General features: G+C 38.0%; 1 protein-coding gene across 1 annotated transcript; it reads left to right on the plus strand.

The window, feature by feature from the left end:
* The first annotated feature begins 478 nt into the window (after positions 1-478).
* On the plus strand, positions 479-3862 carry LOC113333267 (protein NRT1/ PTR FAMILY 4.3-like). Its single transcript, XM_026579785.1, has 5 exons — positions 479-827; positions 999-1216; positions 1440-1874; positions 2487-2629; positions 2747-3862. The coding sequence occupies exons 1-5, from the start codon at positions 671-673 to the stop codon at positions 3627-3629; spliced, it is 1836 nt and encodes a 611-aa protein (XP_026435570.1). The 5' UTR covers positions 479-670; the 3' UTR covers positions 3630-3862.
* Positions 3863-26897: the final 23035 nt, after the last annotated feature.

Below are 26897 nucleotides of genomic sequence, written 5' to 3' on the forward strand. Positions count from 1 at the left end.
TCAAACAGAACTGCTGCGAGAAAATAAGTAGGAGTTAACACGGAAGAGTATTTTTGTCTGTTTTATATTTTTAAATAATTATGGACCAAACAGAAAACACGTTTTTCCAAAGGACCAAACACACTTGGGACCACCTAAAAAATGACCAACCAATTATTTCCCCAAATAAAAAAACAATATTTTGATTTTTTAACCAAGTTCAGTTAGACTTCAACCAATTTTGGAAGGCAACCAAGGAAACGACGAAAACGTTTTTTAAGAAGTGAAACGACTTGTTTTATATAAAAACCAAAAAACAGGTTGGATATTCTTTTGTTACGCCTTTCCACCAATGATATTTCTTGGTCCTGATTCTTATCATATGTGTAGTTGGTTGGTAATGGGGGGGTGAACTTTTTGCAGCCGAGTATTTGACAGTAAGAGAAAATAAGGTAAATTATTAATCGGATATATGGCGCCGAGGAATTGAGAATTTTGGATTATAAATATGAATATGAATGATCAGTGAGCTTATCTAGCTACACATCTATAACACTTTTCCTAGACATCAGTAAACCCACCACTTCAAATTTCTAAAATTTCACCAAAGACATAAGATTGAGAAAGTTTTTTAATTTGTTGTGTTTTTCGAAAGAGATTCTTGGTTTTGAATATACAAGACTATATAGAGATGGACAGAGGAGATGAGGGAATATCAGGAATAAGATTGAAGTTAGATCAATTAACAATGGATGATCAATATCATCATCATAATCAACTTTCTGTTGATTGGAGAGGTCGATACAACAACAAACATGGTGGAATGAAGGCTGCTGCTTTTGTTCTTGGTACCTCTCTCCTTCCCTCTCATATATTGCATGCATGATGCATCACAATAAGCAAGCTATCTAGTTTGTGTTTTCATGCCAAGATTACAAAGTCGCTTTTCTTGTAACTTAGTCATGGTTGTATTCTACTAGTTGATTTGATGATGAACTTCACTGTGATGATTTTTGTAGGTCTTCAAACATTTGAGATCATGGCTATAGCTGCAGTAGGGAACAACCTCATAACATATGTGATAAATGAAATGCACTTCTCACTGTCACAATCTGCAAATATAGTGACAAACTTTATAGGGACTATCTTTCTTCTGTCCCTCCTTGGTGGTTTCCTCTCTGATTCTTATCTTGGCAGCTTTTGGACCATGTTGATCTTTGGCTTTGTTGAGCTCTCTGTCAGTATACATCCTTTATCTCTCTCCCTCCCTCTCTCTCTCTACCATCCTATTAAGGCGGATTCTTTACTTAAACTGATGAATTTTGTCATTTTAGTTTTTCCTATATTTTCTGAGATCGGCGGGTAACAATGTTTTATTAACCGGTCGGTAACAATTAGAATGTAGTATCAAATTTCAATAACTCTGCTAATGTTGGATATAATTACTTTTTTTTTAACAGGGTTTCATTTTACTATCCGTCCAAGCTCATCTCCCACAACTAAAGCCACCACAATGTGATATGATGAAAGAAAATTGTCAAGAAGCTAAAGGAGTCAAAGCTTTGATATTCTTTGCGGCATTATATTTGGTGGCATTAGGAAGTGGTTGTGTGAAACCAAACATAATCTCTCATGGAGCTGATCAGTTCAACAAAGAAGACCCAAAATCATCCAAGAGACTATCTACGTACTTCAATGCGGCTTACTTTGCTTTCTCGCTTGGAGAACTTATTGCGCTCACTGTTCTTGTTTGGGTCCAAACTCGTTCCGGTATGGACGTCGGGTTCGGTCTTTCAGCTGCTGCCATGGCTATGGGTTTGTTCAGCTTGATCTGTGGTACACTTCTTTATTCGAACAAACCCCCTCGCGGAAGTATATTTACTCCGTTTGTTCAAGTAAGTCTCCAGCTAAATTCTACCACTCTTCTTCTTTGTATGCTAGGGTCTAGTCTAGGTTGACCTGCGTTGATTGATCAAGAGAAAAAAGAAGGTAGAAAGATTCATGATTGCTATTTAGAAGAACAAAAATGTACATCACTTTGAATATATAATTGAAAATGTGAGGTTCACGCTAGGACTCCATGGCACTTACTGTGTCCTTGACTCTTGATGCATGGGTTTAGGTGTTTTGTCCATATTTTAATAGTTCAGTACCATTAGTTTTGTATCTTTTGCTGTTGCCAAACAGGGTTTATCACATTATTGGTCCTTTAATTAAGCCCCTGTTTACACATTAATTAGGAAAATCAGTTTGTTTGTTTTTTTTTGTACTTAAAGAATTAAGTTAAGGGTAGATTGATTTTAACTTTATTAGCTAATTTAATGCATAAAAAATGTGGGTGGATCATTGATATTTTAGCATGGATCTGCCTCATTACGTATTAGAGAAATAAAAAAAATATTAGAGAAATAATTGTTAATCCTATTTCTGAAATTTATTGAGTTCAATTATTTGAGAATTAGAATTAATCAGTTTAATTTAATTTTTCTTTCAATTATTTTTGTCAGGTTTTTGTAGCTGCATTTCTAAAAAGAAAGCAACTTTCTCCAACAAATTCAGAAATCCTTCATGGAAATTTCCAAAACAATACTACTCTTGCAAATTTCTCAAATGCTCATAAGAACCGTCTCGTCCATACCGACAAATTCAGGTATATGGTCTGAGATTTCTGAGTTAAACAAATAATTCATCTCCACTTAATTAGTTGATTATAATACAAAACTTGAGCATTCACCACATACATAATAATGTAAGAATTTTATTTCAGGTTCTTGGACAAAGCCTGCATAAAAGTACAACAAGGAGCTAACATAATTAAAGAAAGTCCTTGGAGATTATGTACAGTCACCCAAGTTGAGCAAGTCAAGATAATATTATCCGTGATACCGATTTTCTCTTGCACAATAATTTTCAACACAATTTTAGCTCAACTCCAGACATTCTCAGTTCAACAAGGAAGCGCCATGGACAATCGGCTCACAAACAACTTTAGAGTCCCACCAGCTTCACTTCAATCGATTCCATACATGTTCCTAATATTTGTAGTTCCTCTATACGAAACCGTCTTTGTTCCGCTTGCAAGAAAAATCACTGGCAAAGAATCCGGAATCACACCTCTACAACGTATTGGTGCCGGTCTTTTCATTGCAACTTTCTCAATGGTGGCAGCTGCCTTAGTCGAAAACAAGAGGAGGGTTTCAGCTGTCGAGTCCAACAAAATATTATCAATCTTTTGGATAACCCCACAGTTTCTCATTTTTGGACTTTCGGAGATGCTAACGGCAGTGGGTATGATCGAGTTCTTCTATAAACAGTCATTAGATGGGATGCAATCCTTCCTAACAGCAATGACTTACTGTTCCTACTCATTTGGGTTCTACCTAAGCTCCCTTTTGGTGTCTCTTGTGAACAAAATTACATCAAGATATTCATCATTTGGTGGAGGATGGCTCAGTGAGAATGACCTAAACGACGATAGACTGGACCTTTTCTATTGGTTACTAGCAGCCTTAAGTGTTGTTAACTTTCTGAATTACCTTTTCTGGTCCAATTGGTATTCTTACAATCCCAGCCTAAATTCCTCCTCTGGCGAAGACTTGGAGAATGTCAACTCCTCAAAGCACATCGGAGCGGCCACTGTTATCCCTTAGTACGCAAGATTGCGCGCATTATCTCTCTCTTTTCTAACTCGTGTATATAAAAGTAGAACATCAATATTAAAAGACAAACCACGTTTGTTCTAGACCCACTAAGCTTACTTGCTAGGGTTCATAAACTTTGTATCCGTGGTGCTTTGATCCTTTTTTTTTTCTTTCTTTCTAAAATAAATAAATAATGATAGACTGTTTGAGTTTTAAGCAATGATATTCAAGTTTTTTTGGTATGCTAAGGAGACTACCAAGGAAGTTAGGCGTATCCCATTTACAAGGTTCAATGTATGAGCTTGTTTCTGCATTCATTGCTATGTGTCGCCATCATATGTGAAAGACTGATGGAGGAACAACAAAAAGAGAGATGGATTAGAAAGAAAGAAACCGGAGAAGGAAAGAGAGACGAGAGAGTGGTAGATTGGTGCTATTTTTCAGTCGTCTTTCTACTTTACTTATTTAAAAGAAAAGAATGGATCTTTACAAAAGCAAGTCCACTGCTTGTATTTTATGGTTTCCCATCCAAATGTTAGAAAAAGATGATTGCCGTCCTTGGACAATAAATTCAAGCATTTTGCACCCCAATTTATGGTCTATGACTCTATGGCGTTTCATCTATATGGTTCAACTATGTTAGTTACAAAATCTGAAACACAGACTAGAAAAATGATGCAACCATCATTTATATATTAGAAAAAACATTTTTATGGCAGTATGCATTTGGTTTTTTGTTTTCCCAGCACAGCTAGGCCTCGCTCTCTTGAGCAGCCCTGCCAGACATGCATGTCATCTACAACACCAAGTCTAACCGGCACCCATCCATAGAGGTGGGAGAAAATAGGGAATCCAGTATATACCAAGGTTTCTACGTAATAGTTATTACTCATTAGGTTTTGCACCAAAACACAAAGGTAAAACGTCTAATGACGTGAAAATTGAAGTGGGAATAAATGAAATGCAAGACATGAAGAGGACAAAAGGCTAAAACAAAATACTAACTTCGCAAGTATTATGGAGGAATGCTTTCATGCACAGCAAAAACACTGTTAGGCAAAGAAAATATGAAGCAATGTTTCATTAAATTCCTTTTTATCATCAATGGTTTTAGGTTTCCATAAAAAAACATGTCCCATACATGTTTCATGTTGGATGTTGACCCTCACCTGCAACCCTAATCCATTGGTTGGGAGGAACTGTATATCTTACTTTAACATGCACATCCATTATGTTTGCTAAAAGGTTATCAAACTGGCCCCCTCTAGAAAACTATGTTTTCCAGAACATGGATGATAAAAAGAAAAACAGAAATCTCGAGTAAGACTTGGGAGCTAATATACTAGCTTTCTCAATCTTGCATGAGTGAATCATCAAATCTTTTGCATATTTAAACTCTAACTAAGAAGATTGATTCAAAGCTGCCTACCCTAATCTTCAAGTCCTAGAAAGACCTAAGAAGTAGAAAGAGACCTCCATATTGAAATCCAACTCCAACAAGACAATGGGAAAAGTATGATTAATAAGTGAGAAGCTTTAAATTATTCAGTACACTTATTGGTGCAGTATCTTAGAAAGAGAGCTAAAGAAATACGAGTAAAAAGGAACATCCTTCAATTCCTACGAAACATCAACACACTACTTGCAACTGATTACTGGGAGTTGAAAATATAAGTCCTGCTAGCTAGCCTATGCACTAGTTTAGCAGACAAAGGGGGTTCATTAACTAAGCTGAATAAGCAAAGTTAAAACATGATGATTATTAGCAGACCTGCCAACAGGTCGTTGGAGTGGTGAGAGACACGTATTCTCTTGAGGGTGGTTGCAGGCCCTGGGGGGCTGCTTCATTCTTAGAGCCGCTTGCATGTGTTTGAAAACAATCGAAAAAGGAAAGTAAATGCAATCACTACAAAAGCCTATAAAGTGGAATGAATCTCTCTCTCTACTCGTCCATTACAAAATGGCAGGCAAACATAAGTGTCTAAACAATTTCAGGATTAGCAGAGGGAAAATGGCAAAAACCTTAACATAGGAACCCAGCTAAATGGCAAAAGAAAAAGAAAAAAAAGACATAAGCTTGTCATGATGCTAATAGCGTACTATAGTGCTACCCATTTAACGCTTTAATAGGCTTTTATCCAAAGAGACACCCGATAGAGAGAAAGGAACAAACTAAATCATGGGTCTTGTCTTTCCCTTGAGCAACTCATAGAAAAGTACACACATTTTAGCCAATCCAAAGAAGACATGAGAGGATTTTACCATGTATATTTTATAATATAAACTAGACATTGAAATGACTTTTTGTCCTAATGTACAGAAACTGTTGATGATCTCCATTAATGGAAATCCATCAACTCTTCACTCACAACCATTAAGATGCAACCACAAATCTTGAATGAGTGTGTACTTTTTACAAACAGTGGTGAATGTTTGCATAGTGTTGTTTGCTTCTGTTGTGATTGCCTTAGGCTTCACTAAATTAGGTTCTTCTCTGTTATTATTAAAAACAAATTACCGACTGAAAAGCAAACAATTCTAGAAGATCCTATTACCCTCCATAGTCCTAAAGTTGTCCTTATCGATAATTGCAATGGTGCAAACAGTCAAGGCTTATTTTTCCTTCCAACACCTTCTGTGGGCTTACACTGTTCGAGCCAACATAGTCGATCTCCGATCTCAGCCCGTCTCGATCAATAGAATCACTAACCTATAATTTGGGAGTTCGATCCTTGGTTAAAGACTAATCCCCATTGGTTAGCTGGAGCTACTTTATTTTTTTGCCAGATACGTGAAATTTCGGAAGGATAATAATTCGCATATTTTTTCAATATGTGTGCCATGATTATAAATTTTGTTCGGACTTTAAATATTCCAAGAAATATCGACTATAAACAGTGATAATTATTTAAACTTCGGTTTTCCAACTATAAACGATATTCAGTTTTCCAACTATAAACGATATTCAATTTACATTAAACAAAATTTAATAAATAAAATGTATTATCAAATTAAAATGGTCAATTTTCGTTATCGGAGCTTTATACAGACTCCTACTCCTAAACAAATTCTGAAATTAACAAAAATATAAAAAACTTATTTTCCGAAGTATCTACTAGTTTTAATCAACTTTTGTAACTTGCTAATAATCAACTTTCATAACTTATTAAAATTCTTAAAATAAATTTCTAGACTATTCTAAAATTATCCTATTAATAATTCCAAGAATTATTTATTTTTCTATAAAAAATAGAAAGATTACACAAAGCTTTTTGTTGGTAGCCTAGCAACAAGCTGAACTCCAACACCCTTTTTCTTCCTGTAAATAAGACGAAAATAACAAATTCAGTTTCCATTAGTCTCCCTTCATCATTCTACCTGTGTTGGAGAAGATTTGTCGTTGAATCTTGTCGGTACCAAGTTCTGTACGTGTAACTCGTTGATGACAATCTTCAAACATATTAATTGATGTCGTAACAATCTCTACATCATATAGAGGTAGGATAGAAACCCAAAACGGATCTTCATAAGTTGACTAAACATACTCTCCCTTATTATGGTAGATACGGAAGACCATTTTGAAATGACTAGAATACCGAGTGTGAAAAAGCGGGGGTCTAACAACTACACCCAATATTTCGCTTAGCAATTTGTATGGACAAACTCCAATATACTTTTATGAGAATCAACTAGACAGTTAGACTCAATCAATGAAAAGTATATCAAAGAGTTTATATCTCAATCTCTCGATTTGGTCTTTACTCAAACAAATAGAAATCTGCGAGTCTTTATCAAAGAGAGATAACTTGGATGGTACCAAAGACCAATATCCAAGTGTCAATCAATTTAAATCAACAACCAAAGAAGGTCGGATATTCTAATTGATTGAACAACGCACAACCTGTATTATTTCAATTATATAAACAAATATAATGCGGAATAGAAATAACACAGACACCGAAATTTTGTTAACGAGGAAACCGCAAATGCAGAAAAACCCCGGGACCTAGTCCAGATTGAACACACACTGTATTAAGCCGCTACAGACACTAGCCTACTCCAAATTAACTTCGGTCTGGATTGTAATTGAACCCCAATCAATCTCACACTGATCCAAGGTACAGTTATGCTCCTGCACCTCTGATCCCAGCAGGATACTGCGCACTTGATTCCCTTAGCTGATGTCACCCACAACTAAGAATTGCTACGACCCAAAGTCGAAGACTTTAATAAACAAATCTGCATCACACAGAAAAGTCTACGATAATAAATAAATCCGTCTCCCACGAATATACCTACGAGTTTTGTTCCGTCTTTCGATAAATCAAGGTGAACAGGAACCAATCAATAATACCAGACTTATATTCCCGAAGAACAGCTTAGTATTATCAATCACCTCAAAATAATCTTAATCGACGCAGCGAAAAAGATATTGTGGAATCACAAACGATGAGACGAAGTTTGTTTGTGATTACTTTTTATCTTGCCTATCGGAGATATCAATCTCAAGACAATTATTACAATTGTACTCGTACGATAGAAGATGCAAGATCAGATCACACAACTACGATAAAAGTAGTATTGGTCTGGCTTCACAATCCCAATGAAGTCTTTAAGTCGTTAACCTGGTTTAGAAGAAGAAACCAAAGGTTAAAGGAGAATCGACTCTAGCTTAGCACAACTTGTATCACACAGAATGTGTGGGGATTAGGTTTCCCAGTTGTTAGATTTCTCCCTTATATACACTTTCAAATCAGGATTTGCAATCAATGTTAGCTTAGTAACAAACATTCAATATTCCCCATTAGATGAAAACCTGATTAGATTCAAGCTAATATTTCTCAACCGTTAGATCGAAAACATAGTTTGTCACACACAAATGAAATGTCCAATTTTGGGTTTACGAACCGCACCCAAACATTAACATTTGTTGGTTCAACAAGTAAACCAAATGGTTAGCCATATGATTACTCTCATATCAACAAGTCAACCAAATCGTATGGTAGCGAAACAAGATGTTGCAGAATCACAAACAATGAGACGAAGATGTTTGTGATTACTTTTTATATCTTGCCTATCGGAGATATCAATCTCAAGCCAATTAATATGATTGTACTCGTGCGATAGAAGATGCAAGATCAGATCACACAACTACGATAAAAGTAGTATTGGTCTAGCTTCACAATCCCAATAAAGTCTTTAAGTAGTTTAACCTGGTTTTAGAAGAAGAAAACCAAAGGTTAAAGGAGAACCGACTCTACCACGCAAACTAGTATCACACGTAAGGTGTGGGGATTAGTTTTGCAGAGTTGCTAGATGTCCCCTTATATAGTCTTTCAAATCAGGGTTTTGCCTTGGTAACAAAGCAATCAATATCCATTGTTAGATGAAAACCTGATTTAGATTCAAGGTAATATTTCTCAACCGTTAGATCGAAAACTTAGCTTGTTATACACAAATGAAATGCACGCTTTTAGGTTTGTTAACCGTACCCAAACATGTACATTGTTGGTTCAATAATAGTCAACCAAAAGGTTAGCCATATGAGCATTTCATATCAACCATGTTCTCCTTCACCATAACTAGTTCAACTGACTCAATTGAACTAGTTAGAGAGTTGTTCAATTGGAAAAAAATCTTATGTAGCTACACAAGACACAATTGAAGTAAAATCGGTTTGATTCACTCGAATCGGTTCATGAACTTTATAGCCACGGTTTGCAAAAGCATTCCTTAGTTTATTTAAACATTAGTTCAAGAAAAAACGACTTTAGATATAACCTTCTCAAGTTCGCGGACTGGGTTCGCGGACTTAAGCTCATGGAAGGAGTACACAAACTTCAGCAGAAAATCTCGGGCCGAGAAGTTCCGCAAGTTCGCGGACTGAGTTCGCGGACTTGGCTCACGCCACTTCCAACTTCACTTGATCAACAAAGATAGCAAACTTTGGTTCAAGGAATAGGACTTATGCATATATGTGTTTCCACAACAATGCTTATATCCATCAATAGTTATGTAATCTAAACTCTTATTTCAATCATTGAAACATTCTCAGAGAATGTTATATAGCCGTTATTCACAGACCATTTTTCGTCAGAGCAATTTTCAAAGTGATTGAAACATAATATGACTTTCATCACTTGGTAAAGATGAATTCGGCTAAAGCGAAAGCTTACCAACACACATTTGGAGAAATAGATAGGCTAGATAAACTCGGCTCGAAATAGCAAATGTATATAATGAAAGTCTATATATCAAAACGACTTTTGTCTCAAGAGTAGGAGATAGAGTAAATAGACTTTTGAGTGACAGATAAGTTCAAGTCTCCACATACTTTTTAGTCGATGAAGATCCACCAGTTCCTTGAGTAGTCCTTCGTCTTGTATGATGATTTCCATGGAATCTTTAGCTCAACTACACGTTCTATCCTAATCCAAGACCTTAGCTCTAATAGGCTAGTAATCAAGACTTATAGTTTTGATCACTAATATTGACAAACATGCTTGAGATAGCGACGCATGCGAGTTCGACCGAGCAATGCTCTAACAGAGTGCACCACAATCTTATCGATATCAACCTATTACAGATACATTGTATGATTTTATAAATACAATAAATTCCAATATACTATTTCAAAAAGTTGTACACTTGGCATAGCTTATGTTCGTAACCGAATCAATATATAGGATCATACCAAGTGTTTGATTAACATACAAGTGTATTTACTTTAATTATAAAGACAAACTATATAATGTGGAATTAAAGTAAATCACACGATGCAAAAGATTTTGTTAACGAGGAAAACTGCAAGGCTGAAAAACCCCATGACTTAGTCCGGTTTTGAAAACTCTCAGTATTAATCTATTATATAAATTGATTACCGAAACTTCGTATAAATGAGACCAAGTAAACTAGTCATAGTTACTCAGTTCCTTTAATATCCTGCGGCTACAACGAATTTGGTCTACGCACATGAATCCTGAGATAGAGTCCACTATCTCAAGTTGCTCCACCCGTTGTGAAGACTTACACTATCTCATCTCCTTTGGATCGTAACCCGAAACAGTAAAGAACTAACATGTTTAAGTAACCACCTCATTGTGCATCGTCCAACATAGGTAGATCAGAGATATAGTTGAGTATAAAGGATTTTCAGTTTAATCAATATAAACTCCTTTGGTCAAAAGATCAATACCAAGACAAAGACTATAAAAAATAATCTATCTCAGTCGACAAGCTCTAGTCAAGCAATTCTTGAGGAAAAACCACTAACTTGTTTTCCGATCTTTTCAACAAGTCTGACATTTATAAAATAAATAGCTTTTCAGATCCCAGAGAATCAAATACGCAAGAAGTATCACAAAGATCAGAAAACCAAAAGGAAAATCTTTTAATCTTCAATCTTCAAAGTACCTGCAAAATCAACTTGATTCCTAACAATTATCAGTCACACACAGAACAGAGTCTGTTAACGTTGGTTGATCACTAATCCTATCTACATATCTCAAATAAAATAGATCTGAAATAGTCAATCCTTGAACTAGTTCGAGTGGACTTATATCAGAAAAGAATGGCCACAAAATAAACAAACTAGATCTATCAAGGTTCAACCACTACACCAAATTCTGAGATTCGTAACTAAAATTCGTAACGGTAATGGGGTCGTTACGAAATTCCCGTTACAAATTGACGTTATGAAATTTCTGTAACAGACACAAGCCATTATGAAATTTCCAAAAATTCGAACATGGTTGAGCCGTTACGAAATTTTTTATAGGCGTGTCAGTCACACGCTTGGTCACACTAGGGTTGTAACACCTGATGATTTTAGGTGTGTGAATCACACACGCGACAGTTGGTTTCACCCCACACCAAATCAACTGTAGGATATTTCTACCCTATCACCTTATCCTCTTATACACTCGATTCAACAGCAGACCTTTTTTTTCAGTCTCTCTTTCCTCAGACGAAAAAATCTTCTTCTCCTCTTATACTCGAATAAGAGATTAAAAAATCTTAGAGTTTCAAACATCAGCTGGATCGATTAACGTATTGGGTAAGTGTTGTATCATTTAATTGTTTCGAGATTTTAGGGTTTGTTTTCATCGTCTGTGTTTTTATGTGAATCGATTTTAGGAGTTTTTTCCCAAATCGATTTGTTAATCTATGAATATGTTAATCCAATCATTTTCTAAATCTGTTTAATCTTTTTTCATTATAGGGTTTGAGGAACTTTGAAGAACTCTCAAGAACTGAACTTTGAAGAACTGGTCAGACTTGGAGAACATAGCCAGGGTATATATTTCTATGAACTTTAGTTGTTTTGGTTATATTGTAGTGTTGTTCTGTTTGATTTTTAAATAGAAGCATGACGATAAGTTTCATGTTAAGTTATTATAAGTTTCTGTTAGCCAGGGTATATGTTTTATGTCAAGTTGTTTAAAAAAATTTGGTTTTGTTTGTGTGAGCATGATTATAGTAGTTGATTAAAATAGAAGTTGGTAATAGCATGATTATAATAGTCTGGTTTTATGAATTCATGTTAAGTTGTTTATAAATAAGTTGCAGCTGACTCTGCCATGCTCTATGATAGTTATATGAATAGTTGATGTGCCTTTATGTTAGGTTTAATAGTTTCATCTCTTGTGATTGGATAATATTCACATATTTTATCCATACTATTATCATTTTGTATGCTCTTATATGAGAATCTAACATTCAACAACTTCTTTAGATGATAGTAACCATCAAAATTATTGTTATTTAGTTGTCAAAATATCAAAATTGTTGAAGGAAATAGTTAAACGCGAGGAATTAACCTTTGAGTTTTAGATGATGTCGCGTATTTGAAGTTTCAATTTTAGTTGTTCTTAATTATAATATCTTATGTGCCTGTTTTGCCATGGAATTAAATTGTAATGAAAACTATGTTTGCACATTTTCTTATAACTTGATAGTCACGATGTCGTACTAGAACTAACTGGGAATGATGAAGAGCATGATGATAACAGTCCTAGTGGTGTTTCGCAAAAGCTACTTGTAGCTCATTCTCTCCTCTTTGAGAGGATGTTTCTGTCGTTAACCTCAAGGGCGTCGGCGACCCTACCACTAGGACTGGGTAATTTTATTTGATTTTGTTAAATATCTATTTTGAAGGGAAATATGTCATATGATGTGATCAAGAAATGGGTGAAGTTTCCTCGTAAGTTTCTGGAATATAGACAAGGTGTGAAGTCATTCATAAAGTTTGCCAAGAATAATGGTGGTGGGAGTCAGTTATTTTCATGCCCTTGTCGACGTTGTATGAATGGTAAAGGTTTAGTTACACTGAGTGAGATCTCATTGTATTTGATCAAACATGGGATGCATGAGGTGTACACATCATAGCGCTATCATGGGGAAAGTTCAGTACAGGCAGCACAATTAACACATAAGGATAACACTACAATTGAATGTGTAGCAGATAATGATGTTACAGCAGGTTTGAATGAGACCACAGATGGGGATGAGAATGTTAGAGCAGGTATGGATGAGAATGTAGAAGCAGGTGTTGATGAGAATGACGCATCAAGGTTGGATGAGAATGTTGGAACCAACAGGTGTGGTCAGATAAAGAGATCAGTGGCTGAGAAGGCAAGAGAACCATTGTATCCTTCATGCCCTAATGGAAAGTCAGCAATGTACACTGCGATAATGGTGAACAACATAAAGACTCAATATGGAATTTCAGACAATGTTGTTACCGCAATATTAGAATTGATGAAATAGTTGCTTCCCGAATTTAATACCCTGCCAAGTAAGTTTCTAGATATCAAGAAGATGATTAAAGAGATGGGGATGGATTATGTTACTTATGATGCTTGTGTAAATGATTGTATACTTTATTGGAAGGATAATAGTTCATTGGTGAAGTGTCATGTATGTCAAGAACCTCGGTACGTAAGAGTTTTTAATGATGAGAGAAAACTTACACAAGTTGCGGAGAAGAAGTTGAGGCATTTTCCGATAATTGCAAGGCTGGAGAGACTTTATAGTATACCATGGATAGCAGAGGCAATGCTTTGGCATTCTAGAGCACAGAAAGATGTTAATATAATGCGTCATCCGGTGGATTCTACAGCTTGGCGGTGTGCGGATAATTTTTGTCCAGAATTTGCTAAGGAAGCAAGGAATGTTACTCTTGGGATAGCAACTGAAGGCTTCAACCCAAATGGATGCTTTGGTCTGAATTACAGTTGTTGGCCGGTGATATTGTGTCCGTACAACCTTCCTCCTTCGATGTGTGTGAAGCGCGAATTCTCCATGTTATATTTGTTGATATCAGGTCCGAGAGCACCAGGTAAAGATATTGATGTGTACTTACAACCATTAATAGAGGATTTGAAAGAGTTATGGAATGATGGTGTCATGACATTCGACAGCTTCACAACCTCTGAATTTCTATTGAAGGCAAGGTTGTTATGGGCCATTCATGACTTTCCGGCATTAGGGACTCTGCCTGGATGTGTGACTCATGGGTATTATGTGTGTCCTACATGTGGTGAAGAAACGGTTTCAGAGTGGCCGTCGTATAGTAAGAAGATATGCTATATGGGACACCGAAGATGGTTGCCATCCAAACACAAGTACAGATATGACAAAACAAATTTTAGTGGAGGGATAGAAGAAGGTAAAGCTCCATGGACACTAACAGGATTGCAAGTTCAAGAGATGGTGAAAGATATGAAAAGCAAACAGGGTAAGGGTAAACCACCAGCAAAGAAACGTAAAAGAGTAGTAGAAGGGGATAGTTTGCAACATGGTTCCGATGAAGATGTTTCTGACCACTCGCTCTTTTCTTGAAGGTCCGTTCTTCATGATTTTTCGAATTGGGGATCGAACACAGACCGTCATTGTACAGATGTTATGCATACAGAGAAGAACATAACTGAGCATATCGTTAACACTCTCATGGGTAACAGTAAGTCAAAAGATGGTGTTAATGCACGTAAAGATATGGAATCTATGGGTATAAGAAGCGGTTATGGTTGAAAGAGGATAGTGCAACTGGTAAGACAACAATGGAGGATGGATATTTTGCCTTAAGAAAAGAGGAAAAAGTATCTTTTTGTACAGTTCTGAAGAACATAAGGGTGCCTTCTATCTTTTGTTCCTATCTTCGCAACTGCGTGAGCATTAGTCTACCGGAGTTGAAGTATTTCAAGTCTCACGACTACCATGTGATGATGCAATCTCTGTTTCCATTGCTAGTTCATACTGGGACTTCATTACCTAAAGATCTGCGAGTTTCTCTTCTTTGTATTAGTATATTTTTCAACATTTTGTGCGCAAAGGTTATCAACAGAGACGAACTTGTTAGAGCATAGCTCGGTCGACCTCGCATGCGTTGTTATCTCAAGCATGTTTGTCAACGTTAGTGATCAAAACTATGAGTCTTGATTTCTAGTCTACATAGCTAAGTCTCGGACTAGGGTAGAAAAGTGTAGTTGAGCTCAAGGACTTCATGGCGATTCATCATACAACGGCGAAGATCTACTCAAGGAACCGTGGAACTTCATCAAGAAAAAGGTATGTGGAGACTTGAACTTATCTATTACTCAAAAGTCTATCTCTTCTATCTCCTACTTCTTATGAGACAAAAGTCGTATGCTATCTAGACTAGATCATACACATTTGATATTTCGAGCCGAGTATATCTCGCCTATCTATATCTCGAAATCATGTATTGGTGAAGCATTTCGCTTCGATCGGGTTTATCTTCACCTAATGACGAAAGTCATATTATCTCAATCACTTTGAAAATCGCTTTGACGAGAAATAGTGTAACAACTATATAACAACCTCTAAGAATGTTTCAATGGTTGGAATGAGAGTTTAGGTCTATATAACCAATGATGGATATAAGCATTGTGTGAAAACACATATGTGCATAAGTCTTATTCCTTAATCCGAAGTTTGCGAACTTTGTTGATTGAGATAAACCAGAGGAATTGACTTTGCCAAGTCCGCGAACTCAGTTTGCGAACTTAGTCCGCGAATTGACGGAAGTTCTCTTGCCGAGAATTTCTGCTGGGATTTTCCAAAAACTCGTTTGCGTGTTTAGTCCGCGAACCTAGTCCGTTGTAGATGGTGGATTTTCGACAAGGGATAAAATAGTAAACTCATAAGTATATGAAGCTATGATCCAGCAATCAGACGTGAGTATCGAGACACGGGTCTTTCATCGAATTCTCAACGGAGAGTACTTTCTCTCAGAGTACATGTAGATATGTAGTCTCACGACTGGATAACGGCATATCTCATGAATACTGAATACTTTCAGTGATTATTTTTATATAGTATCACGAGATGGAAGGCTCCTAGACAGCTTGCTCTGCTAGTATAGAGCGATAACGTCTTCAGGAACAAACAACGAGTTTACCCTGACTATATAAAGGATATGACTTACCGACAAGCTCATATCGGGATAATTAATGCTCCTAGAAAGCTTGCTCTGCTAGTATAGAGCCACAAAATTAATTACTCCTAATTACAATTGCTCCTATTCCATGGTCGAATCCACGACTGGTCCCATGGAATGGAAATAACAATTGCTCCTATTCCATGGTCGAATCCACGACTGGTCCCATGGAATGGCAATAACAATTTCTCTTATTCCATGTTCGAATCCACGACTGGTCCCATGGAATGGCAATAACAATTTCTCCTATTCCATGGTCGAATCTGCGACTGGTACCACGGAATGGAAATAAACAATTGTTCTGATTCTATGATCGAATCCACAGTTTGATCTCATAGAATAGGAATAACTATATTATCTCATTACTCCGATTTCATGATCGAATCCACAACTGGTATCATAAATGGTAATAGATAAATCTTAATTACCCCGATTCTATGGTCGAATCTACGATCCCATGGAATGGTAATGCTCACTTTAGTATTCTGAATTCGTAGTTGAATCCTCAGCTGATCCTATGAATTAATAATAAACATCTTATTGCTCAGTTTTGTGAATTATTCTCCACCGAATTCCACAATTAGTAATAAATAATCAACAACTGGGCGTCTGAGCTACCTTTAAGTAAGCCCCGATTCAAATAGTGAAGGTGTATTCAACGACGATACACTAACAGTCACCGCATGAACGAGTATTTCAAAAATACAACGAAACGATGAACCTATGCAAAATAGAGAAGAAAATAATAAATAATTAAAAATATTGACCAGGGTGCTGGGAGCACGGACACACGACCGACTGACCGTGTCGTGGTCAATCCCACGCCAGTTTTATATTTTTAATGCATTTTTATTATTTTCCATGATTTGATGAAAATTCTTTCATTTTATCAAATCTCCTTCGTCTCGAGGAAACTCCTCGGTTTCATGGTACTTCCATAAATCCATAAAAAATAATATAAAATTAAGGAAAGGAGTGTGGGGCGTGACCATTGGCCAACCGGCCATGTCTTGGTCCCAACCGGCCCCACACCCCACGGTTCCTTATTATTTTATTATTATTATTATTATTATTTCTCTAATTTCATGAAAAAACTCCTTGATTTCATGGTATTTTTGCACAAATCATCAAATATAATAAAATAAAATAAATTATAAAAACTTGTGGGACCGGGCCTTGGCCGGCCGGCCATGCCCTAGTCGGTCCCACACGCCCCTTTGTTTTATTATTTTATTATTAGTTTTCTTTGAATTCATCAAATTCCTTGATTTCATGGTATTTCTCTCAAATGAGGAAAAATTCCCTCAATTCATCAAAAATACATGAAAAATACACAAAAATTAGGGAAACGCGTGGGACCGGGCCCAAGCCGGCCGGCCATGCCTTCCACGGTCCCACACGCCCTTGTTTTTATTATTTTAATATTTTTTGCTTCCTTGAACTCATGAAACTCCTTCAATTCATGGAAAATCCCTAAATTCATCAAATTTCTCAAAATTCATGAATTTTTCGTAAAATCATCAAAAATATTATAAAATTAAGGAAAAGGTGCCACGGGACCGTGGTCACGACCGTCCAACCATGCCTTGACCACGGCGGTCCCACACCTCCTCATTCCTTTTTTTATAATTATTTTTCATCATCTCATGGTGTTTTCCTCAGTTTCGTCGAAACGCTAATTTTGGCATATTTTCTCGAATGGATGCTCAATTGCACGTCAGAAAATATCAAAATTCTCAGGACTGAGACGCGGACGCCTTGGGGACACGAGCACGCTATCTTGAATGACCAAGATTGGCTCTTTGTCTCACGGAAGCCGGTCCCATCAATTTTCACAATTTTGACCTAATTTGCACAATTGCTCGTATTAGGTCCAAAACTCTTCCAAACACTTTGGATTTTCATGAAGTGATCGTCAGGCGGTCACGTGACAACCCAGGGTCGGTTTCATGACTCCATGGTCGGTCCCTCGCCTCGTCATAATTAAATAGGTTTTCTCACCTAAGGCTCGGACGAGCATTTTCGAATAAATGATTAAACCAGCATTTAATCATTCTTTCACAAACAAATCGTCAACTCTACAAGGAGTTCTTCGTATTTGCTCACGTGAGCATATGGACACTACATGGTTGATCCACGGTCCCATGTAGTCACTCCCTCCTTCATCCCATGGTTAAACTTCTGACGAACCATGAATTGATCATCAATTGATCAAATTAGGGTTTCTGAATCCAAGGATCATCATTCCAGATTCCAACCTTAATAATTTTACGACGGCCTCATGGTCATTAATCCACAATTATGCAAGGCTCAACGAACAGTATTCTAATTAATATTTTTGGTACACTGCCAATAATCCATCCGATGAGCAAAACATGCTCAGACGATCAAATATTCAACAATTCATCACATGGGCAACACTTGCTCAGATGATAAATATTTGCTCGAACCAAGGAATATTAGTTCAACAATCAATATTCAACGGTCCATCGAATGAGCAATACTTGCTCACTTCATCGTAAGAACTATACCTCTGTCTCATGACATGTTCAACTCGTGAGTTTCAGAACATCATATCCAACTCAGCAACTACATGGACTCATCGTCCCATCAAACCACGAAGTCATCAATTGACTAACATACCACGAGACGTCAATCGTGTCACTTTGGGGGGGATATCACTTAGGGTTTTGGTCTGGCGGTCTACGGCACGTGTGTTCAAACACACGATGAAATGTGAGCAAGTCGTGCAATCAGTTGAAGGAATTCACGAGGTAGTGGGTGGAAAATCGACCAAGTCTCCACACGTTGAGCAACTGGTTTCAAACACGATATCCACTTCCCCACTCCTTGATTCCATCAACTGTCACACTTCATGGGATCATGGTGTCTAAAATTCCAGCAATATAAATAAGTCTCTGAATCATGATTGAATCATCGACATCATCAATCTCACGTCAAACTGACAACACGAGATCACCAACTCATCAATTGAGCAACTACTCTCAATTGAGCAATTTCAATCACTCAGAGCTTATCGTATTCAGAATTCACACACCCACAATCTTTGATTATCATTGATCCCACACATTTCTCAGCTTCCCTCCTACAGATCAACACATCCTCTCTTGTGACCGAATTTACTCTGGAACGGTCATTGTCTTGATTTAGGCCGGAGTACTACAGATTGATCTCTCGAATCTAAAGCACCCCCTTTGCAGCGGTGCATCTGTGTGAGGTTTAACATTTCGCTCGGTTTGAGGATTCTCCTCCGTACGGTCGTCTCCTCAATTCCTTAAAAACCAGCAGATCGTTTTTCCCCATCTACAAATTGGCGACCACAGTGGGAGATCATTCTCTCGGTTGCAATCTAACAATCTCACAAGATGGTTGGTCTTAGGACTAATTCAACTAATTCAGATCAGAATATTTCAAACGACAACATTGCTCATGTTACACCTGGCGGCATGGAAGGCAGAGGGATCCCGAATTTGGCAGAGTTGTCTCAAATCCTAGAGGTCCATACCAGGAACATGGACCTGATGAAGGATATGATAAACCACATCCTCGATTTTCTCATCAGATTAACGTCCGAGTTAGGCGGTATCTCCGCTCCAGAAACCTTAACACCGGGAACTGAAGCGTCGTCTGACCCTCAAATCAACAGCTTCACCACATACGAGATGATTAATGCTTTCTACAGAAAATACTTCTTCGTGTCAGAGCAAGTCACTCTCTCTGATCTAGGAAGGATGCTTCAAAGGAGAGATGAACATCCCAATGATTATGTGAAAAGATTCAGAGCCCGAGCCCTGGACGTCATGATCCAAGCGTCACAGGGAAACAACTGGTATACTTATGTATCAACAACATGATCCCGGTTTACATAGCTTTGTTGGAAAATCTACGTTTCCATACCTTCTCAGAGCTTCATGAAGCGGCGAAAAGATCGGCGACTACTGCACCCGCTTTACTGGAAAGAACAAGAACCGCGCTCGAGGTAGCAGACGTCTGATCAACAAGCAGTACAACCTCCAGCCTTCCACAAACGCTGTTGCAGAAGGGAGCAAATGAAAAGTCGAACCGTCGTGCAAGAATACCTCAGCTCCTTCAAAAGCATAAAGGAAGGATAACCAAGATGCACAAACCTCGACCTAGCATCAACAAACGGGAAATTATCGGAGAGACTCAAACCTCCCTGAAGTGATCGAGTTACCGGAAGTCTGGGTGCAAGATGATACAATCAACTTAATGTTCATCAAACAGAGCCAACTGAAGCAAGATGGATAACCCCAGGTACTGTCATCTTCATGGATTCATCAATCATCCAACAAGTAACTGCAATATTTTGAAGCACATCTTCAAAGAGAAGGTTGATCTACACAAGATTCAACTGGGGACTGAAGGAGTACACATATCCTCTCCCAATCAATACCTCGACTCTCTGAACAACTTGTCAAAGAGGCAGTTCAATCCTTGGTCAAATACGGATTGCTCTATCCGTCGAAGGCACAAAGGAGAGACATGTTCACAGCACTGAACCACATCGTGTCAAGAAGTTCATTCCGGAAATACTTCTTGAGCCTCCATCCACAGATCAAGAGATGTTCGACTGGGGACTGCTTACCACACTCAATCTCAGAAGAAACGAATTCGGGAGAACGTTGGTCCATGTTGGCACCGCTATCAACACCATTCCACTGAAAACCCTCGGATCCGCAGGCATCACTCGACAACGAGCTAGTCGTGATCCCATCTCAATCAGAGACCTTGAAGGATCGCTTAGAAATATTTATGGCTACATCACTCTCAAGGTGGACATAAGCTTAACCTGGACAGAAACCAAGTTTCACATAATCAGGATGATCCAGAATATGACATCTTCTTCATACGAGCGTGGATCCATGTTGACAAAGCGTCTTTGGTTGCACATCACGGGCATCCCATCATCAGAGCACTTGGAGGAATTTCGAACTTTGACGAGATTGAAGCAAGAACCTGCAAAAGATGCATAGATATTCATCAAGAGGTTCCACACTCAGGCAAGTCTCATTCATCCCGTGTCTACGTCATTTATTTCCTCACATGCTATCCTAGCATGGGGACTTGATTCTGCTAGCAACTATTCAAGACGTTATGAATGGATTGTCCATGTGTGCCACAAAATTAGAAAGCTATGATTTCTGCACAAGTGTTGAATCCCACTGCTGCGACGAAAGGAATGCTGAATCAACAAAAGATAGTCGGGCCCCATACGATCAAACCTAAGACATGCTCAAGGGGTATGACGCTTCAACACTCAAGAAGCCATCAAATTGTACTCCCAATCAAAGAGTACACCTTCGATAATGGCGCCTCTGGCTCCAACACAAATATCTCGACAGATTCAACACTAGCACGATCGACACTACATTCGATAAGTCTTCATTATCTCATTATAAGACTTCTGAAGCAGATGCAACATCATTCATACATGAATGTCACCAACTCCTTCAACATACACTGGGCAACCTGAGAACGGAGATTTCTGCTGATATCTTCCACAACAACGTGGATTCACTTACAAAGCCGTTTCATGATACAGTCATGCTTTCAAGAGCACTCAGGTTGAACTCCCAGTATACTGGATTCTCAACTCAGTTCGTCAATATAAATGCTCACTGCATGGAGGAGCAACGAATAATCATGGTTCCAGCCTTTTCGATCTCTGGAGCAGCTCTGGCCATAACATCGATATCAACAAGGATATCTGGTGGAAATCCTTCCATGGTCTCAGCATCAATAAGAATGTATGGAGAAAACTCAATCGTGTTCTTAGCATCAACAACGGGAGAAACATCCTCATGACATGGCTTCATCAACTTATCATTCTCTGAAGTATTACACGTGAAGCGGACTTCTCCAAGCACTGATGATTCTTATCAAGATGTGTAGACGTGAAAATACGTTAGCATGAGCATCTTCCGAAATCTTGCACGGTGGACGGTCACTAGCCAAAGTGTTCTACAAGATGTTTTACAAATAAAGTACAACATACTTCAGCCTATGGGTTTACAAAAACGTACCAATGACTGATGAATGGGACAATAATTCCTCAACTAAAGATGTTCTTCTATGTCTCTTCTACAACATACCAAAAGTGCGCATCAATCGTACATACGAGCTAAAAGATATGGCCTTTACTGTCAGGTCTACGAAATCTGAAAAATCTGTACGGGATTACAAATTACAAATGTGCACGCTTCGTTGGCTGACCTCTATAACTCCAAATTGAGCGATTCTTTTCTCATGTGATAACTCAGTCTTTTAGCTTCAAAATTTGGGGTCAAGCATCAAATTCCGACGTCGTATGAGGTTTCTACAGCTTCCAGAGCATACAACGCGCAACCAAAGATTCGTGGACGGGATTCATAACTTCCACAGTTGATCGGTGTCCACCAGGTCTTTCCACTAAGTACTTCATCAAGATACCTACAACTTCGACCATCTAGGTCTTTACATAAATTTTTCTACCTGGGTCCTCTATCCAAGTCTTGCAGAAGAAGAGAAAACGAAGAGGAGAGATATAACCAAAATATTGGGGACTGACGAACCACTGATCATGACGACTAGTGTCACAGTCCAAGACTCGTGGCACCAGACTCTCATGTGCTAATAATTCATCATAAAAGTAATGCTACCATCGGGACATGAAACCGTGGTCATTACATCATCCCCTCTCAAGAGCAACCTTAGCTATGGTCTCATGACCAGAGTTTCAGAAGCGATGTTTCTACGACTGACAGAAGCAAGATGGCGCTGCAAACACCATTATCATGTATCAATCAAGGGGTCCTGATCTCAAACGAATCAACGACATTAAAATCCTTCACCAACCGTTCAAGAAACAAGCGAATGGTCTAAAGAACACAACATGAGTGTTTTACAGCAAGCTCGGCTAAGATGATTTTACACTGTCCTGTACAAACCGACGATCTGGGAGAAATTGGTGAAGAATCGAGGTATGGGTCATATACCGTTCTCTTCGTATGAAGGTCCACTACAACATATCCAAAATTCAAAAAGATTGGAGAAACGAGCAAAGATTTGTGGCCAAAACATGAAGCAATATGTCATCTGAAAAAGTTCTGAAGGTCTCCTGGAAGTTCACTATTTCGTCTTTTTCAGGCCCTAAACATGCTCAAACTTCAGAGATCTTCTTATTTAAAGCTTGGAAATTTTCTGGGCTTGAAGATACATATGCAAACCGCGAAAATCCGACTTCGGACGAAGATTCTACAACATTTCTAATAAAATCTGAAATCTGAAATTTTCCGATGACATAATCGGCAAAGTTATCCATAAATTCACATGGATTTTCATTCATTCATTCAAGAATCAGTGATATCATACTTCTTTGAAGAAATTACAGGAGATATACTTACTAAGGGAGTCTCTAAATCATTTGAAGCCTCGACAATGCCAGAATCTCCGTTGACAACACCGCTATCTCCATTCGGTTCGGGATTTCGGGAATTCTCCATATTCCCATGTCCCAAAGAAGAGTGCGCTTCATCAACATGCTTCTTATCTAAAATAGTTTCTTCCTGGATTCATCAACAAAATTATTATTATTTCATTCAAGGAGATGCCGCGATTACCTGCACGAAAGAGATATTTACATCGACTTCTTCATTAGTACTGCATTCCTGAATTGTTCGCATGGGAAAAAGTTGAAGGCCGCCAATCGATGGAGAAAAGGTCTGAAAAGAAATAACAAAACCTTGGTCTCGTGATCCTAACTGCACGGGCAGGAAAAAGTCATGACACAAGGAGCGCTAACAACTCACCAAAGAAACGGTTGGGGACTGCACGTCATTTGCTAACATCCTGTAGTCCTTACTTCTGGGTGCTCCGCCCCAAAGACTTTGTGCCATTTCCTAGGAGTCTACATTGATCTGAAACCTCACTACACGATCATCCGGTGGTATAGTTGATGAAATAACCAGGAGTATAACTCAGTACGAAGGATCTCTCACCATCATTCAGAGGTCCCAGCATTTCTTGAAGTTGCACCCGCGGAGATGTCATCCCTGGAAACATCGTCTTTGAAAGTGTCATCATGGGAGTCAGTCATTCTTGCAAAGTGGTTGTGTCATATGCATAACATTCATTGCATCATTCAAAGCGCAGGATTCAACAAAACAACGAATCATGGAATAAAGATGCTCACATCAGCGTCTGCAAAAATGGTAACTTTCAACTCTTACCTGTTTACGATTCCACTAACAGTACATGAGTTAATATTTCAAATCTTGCTCGTAACTTCAAACCTGCTAAGACGAGCAAAATTCTGACATGATTTTCACAAAACCGTGAACAACCCACGTAAATTTTACAATGTGAACATTCAATGGTTTCTCAAAATCTGGACAGACGTCCATTCTACGATTGTGAAAACTCACATATAGACATTCTTTCACCATGTATGGTTGTCTACTTTCAACAATTGTTCAAAATCAAAACATTGATTTTACAAAATATATTTTAACGTGAAACTCACGTGAATTTGAAAAATATATATATTTTGCTCCTTCACGCGAGCATACACCTTTGAAACGAGAGTTTATTCCACTTTGTGAGATCTCACATATTTTAAAAATAAAATTTTGTTCTCGTGAAATCTCATAGACAAAAATTTTATCATTAGACTCGGGTCTATTTTGTTGTTTCTTAAACTAACGAACGAACGAGCGTCTGCGCTAAAACGGATTCCTTTCTTGGGCCCGGCCCGCGAATCCTAACTGACCATGGACTCGTCGTCCAAACCAGTGGATCAACACCAATTTATGCTCATCAAACGATGCTCCAATCATGACATTGAATCCTTCATCAAGTCGTGGATTTCTCATGCTCTCTAAATCCAGTAACGTCTCAACTTACGACTAAGTTCAATTACTAGTATTATTATTTATGGCCGGAAAATCACCATTTAATGCTGACTGAGGAACACAACTTTCCTCAGTAAGCAGGGGACTTAATGTAGATGGTGGATTTTGGACAAGGGATAAAATCGTAAACACATAATTATACGAAACTCTGATCCAGCAATCAGACGTGAGTATCGAGACACGGGTCTCTCATCGAATTCTCAACGGAGAGTACTTTCTCTCAGAGTACATGTAGATATGTAGTCTCACGACTGGATAACGGCATATCTCATGAATACTGAATACTTTCAGTGATTATTTTTATATAGTATCACGAGATGGAAGGCTCCTAGACAGCTTGCTCTGCTAGTATAGAGCGATAACGTCTTCAGGAACAAACAACGAGTTTACCCTGACTATATAAAGGATATGACTTACCGACAAGCTCATATCGGGATAATTAATGCTCCTAGAAAGCTTGCTCTGCTAGTATAGAGCCACAAAATTAATTACTCCTAATTACAATTGCTCCTATTCCATGGTCGAATCCACGACTGGTCCCATGGAATGGAAATAACAATTGCTCCTATTCCATGGTCGAATCCACGACTGGTCCCATGGAATGGCAATAACAATTTCTCTTATTCCATGTTCGAATCCACGACTGGTCCCATGGAATGGCAATAACAATTTCTCCTATTCCATGGTCGAATCTGCGACTGGTACCACGGAATGGAAATAAACAATTGTTCTGATTCTATGATCGAATCCACAGTTTGATCTCATAGAATAGGAATAACTATATTATCTCATTACTCCGATTTCATGATCGAATCCACAACTGGTATCATAAATGGTAATAGATAAATCCTAATTACCCCGATTCTATGGTCGAATCTACGATCCCATGGAATGGTAATGCTCACTTTAGTATTCTGAATTCGTAGTTGAATCCTCAGCTGATCCTATGAATTAATAATAAACATCTTATTGCTCAGTTTTGTGAATTATTCTCCACCGAATTCCACAATTAGTAATAAATAATCAACAATTGGGCGTCTGAGCTACCTCTAAGTAAGCCCCGATTCAAATGGTGAAGGTGTATTCAACGACGATACACTAACAGTCACTGCACGAACGAGTATTTCAAAAATACAACGAAATGATGAACCTATGCAAAATAGAGAAGAAAATAATAAATAATTAAAAATATTGACCAGGATGCTGGGAGCACGGAAACACGACCGACCGACCGTGTCGTGGTCAATCCCACGCCATTTTTATATTTTTAATGCATTTTTATTATTTTCCATGATTTGATGAAAATTCTCTCATTTTATCAAATCTCCCTCGTCTCGAGGAAACTCCTCGGTTTCATGGTACTTCCATAAATCCATAAAAAATAATATAAAATTAAGGAAAGGAGTGTGGGGCGTGACCATTGGCCAACCGGCCATGCCTTGGTCCCAACCGGCCCCACACCCCACGGTTCCTTATTATTTTATTATTATTTCTCTAATTTCATGAAAAACTCCTTGATTTCATGGTATTTTTGCACAAATCATCAAATAATAATAAAATAAAATAAATTATGAAAACTTGTGGGACCGGGCCTTGGCCTGCCGGCCATGCCCTAGTCGGTCCCACACGCCCCTTTGTTTTATTATTTTATTATTAGTTTTCCTTGATTTCATGGTATTTCTCTCAAATTAGGAAAAATTCCCCCAATTCATGAAAAATACACAAAAATAAGGGAAACTCGTGGAACCAGGCCCAAGCCGGTCGACCATGCCTTCCACGGTCCCACACGCCCTTGTTTTTATTATTTTAATATTTTTTGCTTCCTTGAACTCATGAAAACTCCTTCAATTCATGGAAACTCCCTAAATTCATCAAATTTCTCAAAAT

Source organism: Papaver somniferum, unplaced genomic scaffold (assembly GCF_003573695.1).
Source record: "Papaver somniferum cultivar HN1 unplaced genomic scaffold, ASM357369v1 unplaced-scaffold_132, whole genome shotgun sequence".
Lineage (NCBI taxonomy): Eukaryota > Viridiplantae > Streptophyta > Magnoliopsida > Ranunculales > Papaveraceae > Papaver > Papaver somniferum.

Bases quoted from the DNA above. Each gene is read 5' to 3' on its own strand.
- LOC113333267 (XM_026579785.1), top strand. From the start codon at position 671: ATGGACAGAGGAGATGAGGGAATATCAGGAATAAGATTGAAGTTAGAT. The intron at 828-998 runs GTACCTCTCTCC...TGATTTTTGTAG, and splicing joins GGCTGCTGCTTTTGTTCTTG to GTCTTCAAACATTTGAGATC. The intron at 2,630-2,746 runs GTATATGGTCTG...ATTTTATTTCAG, and splicing joins GTCCATACCGACAAATTCAG to GTTCTTGGACAAAGCCTGCA.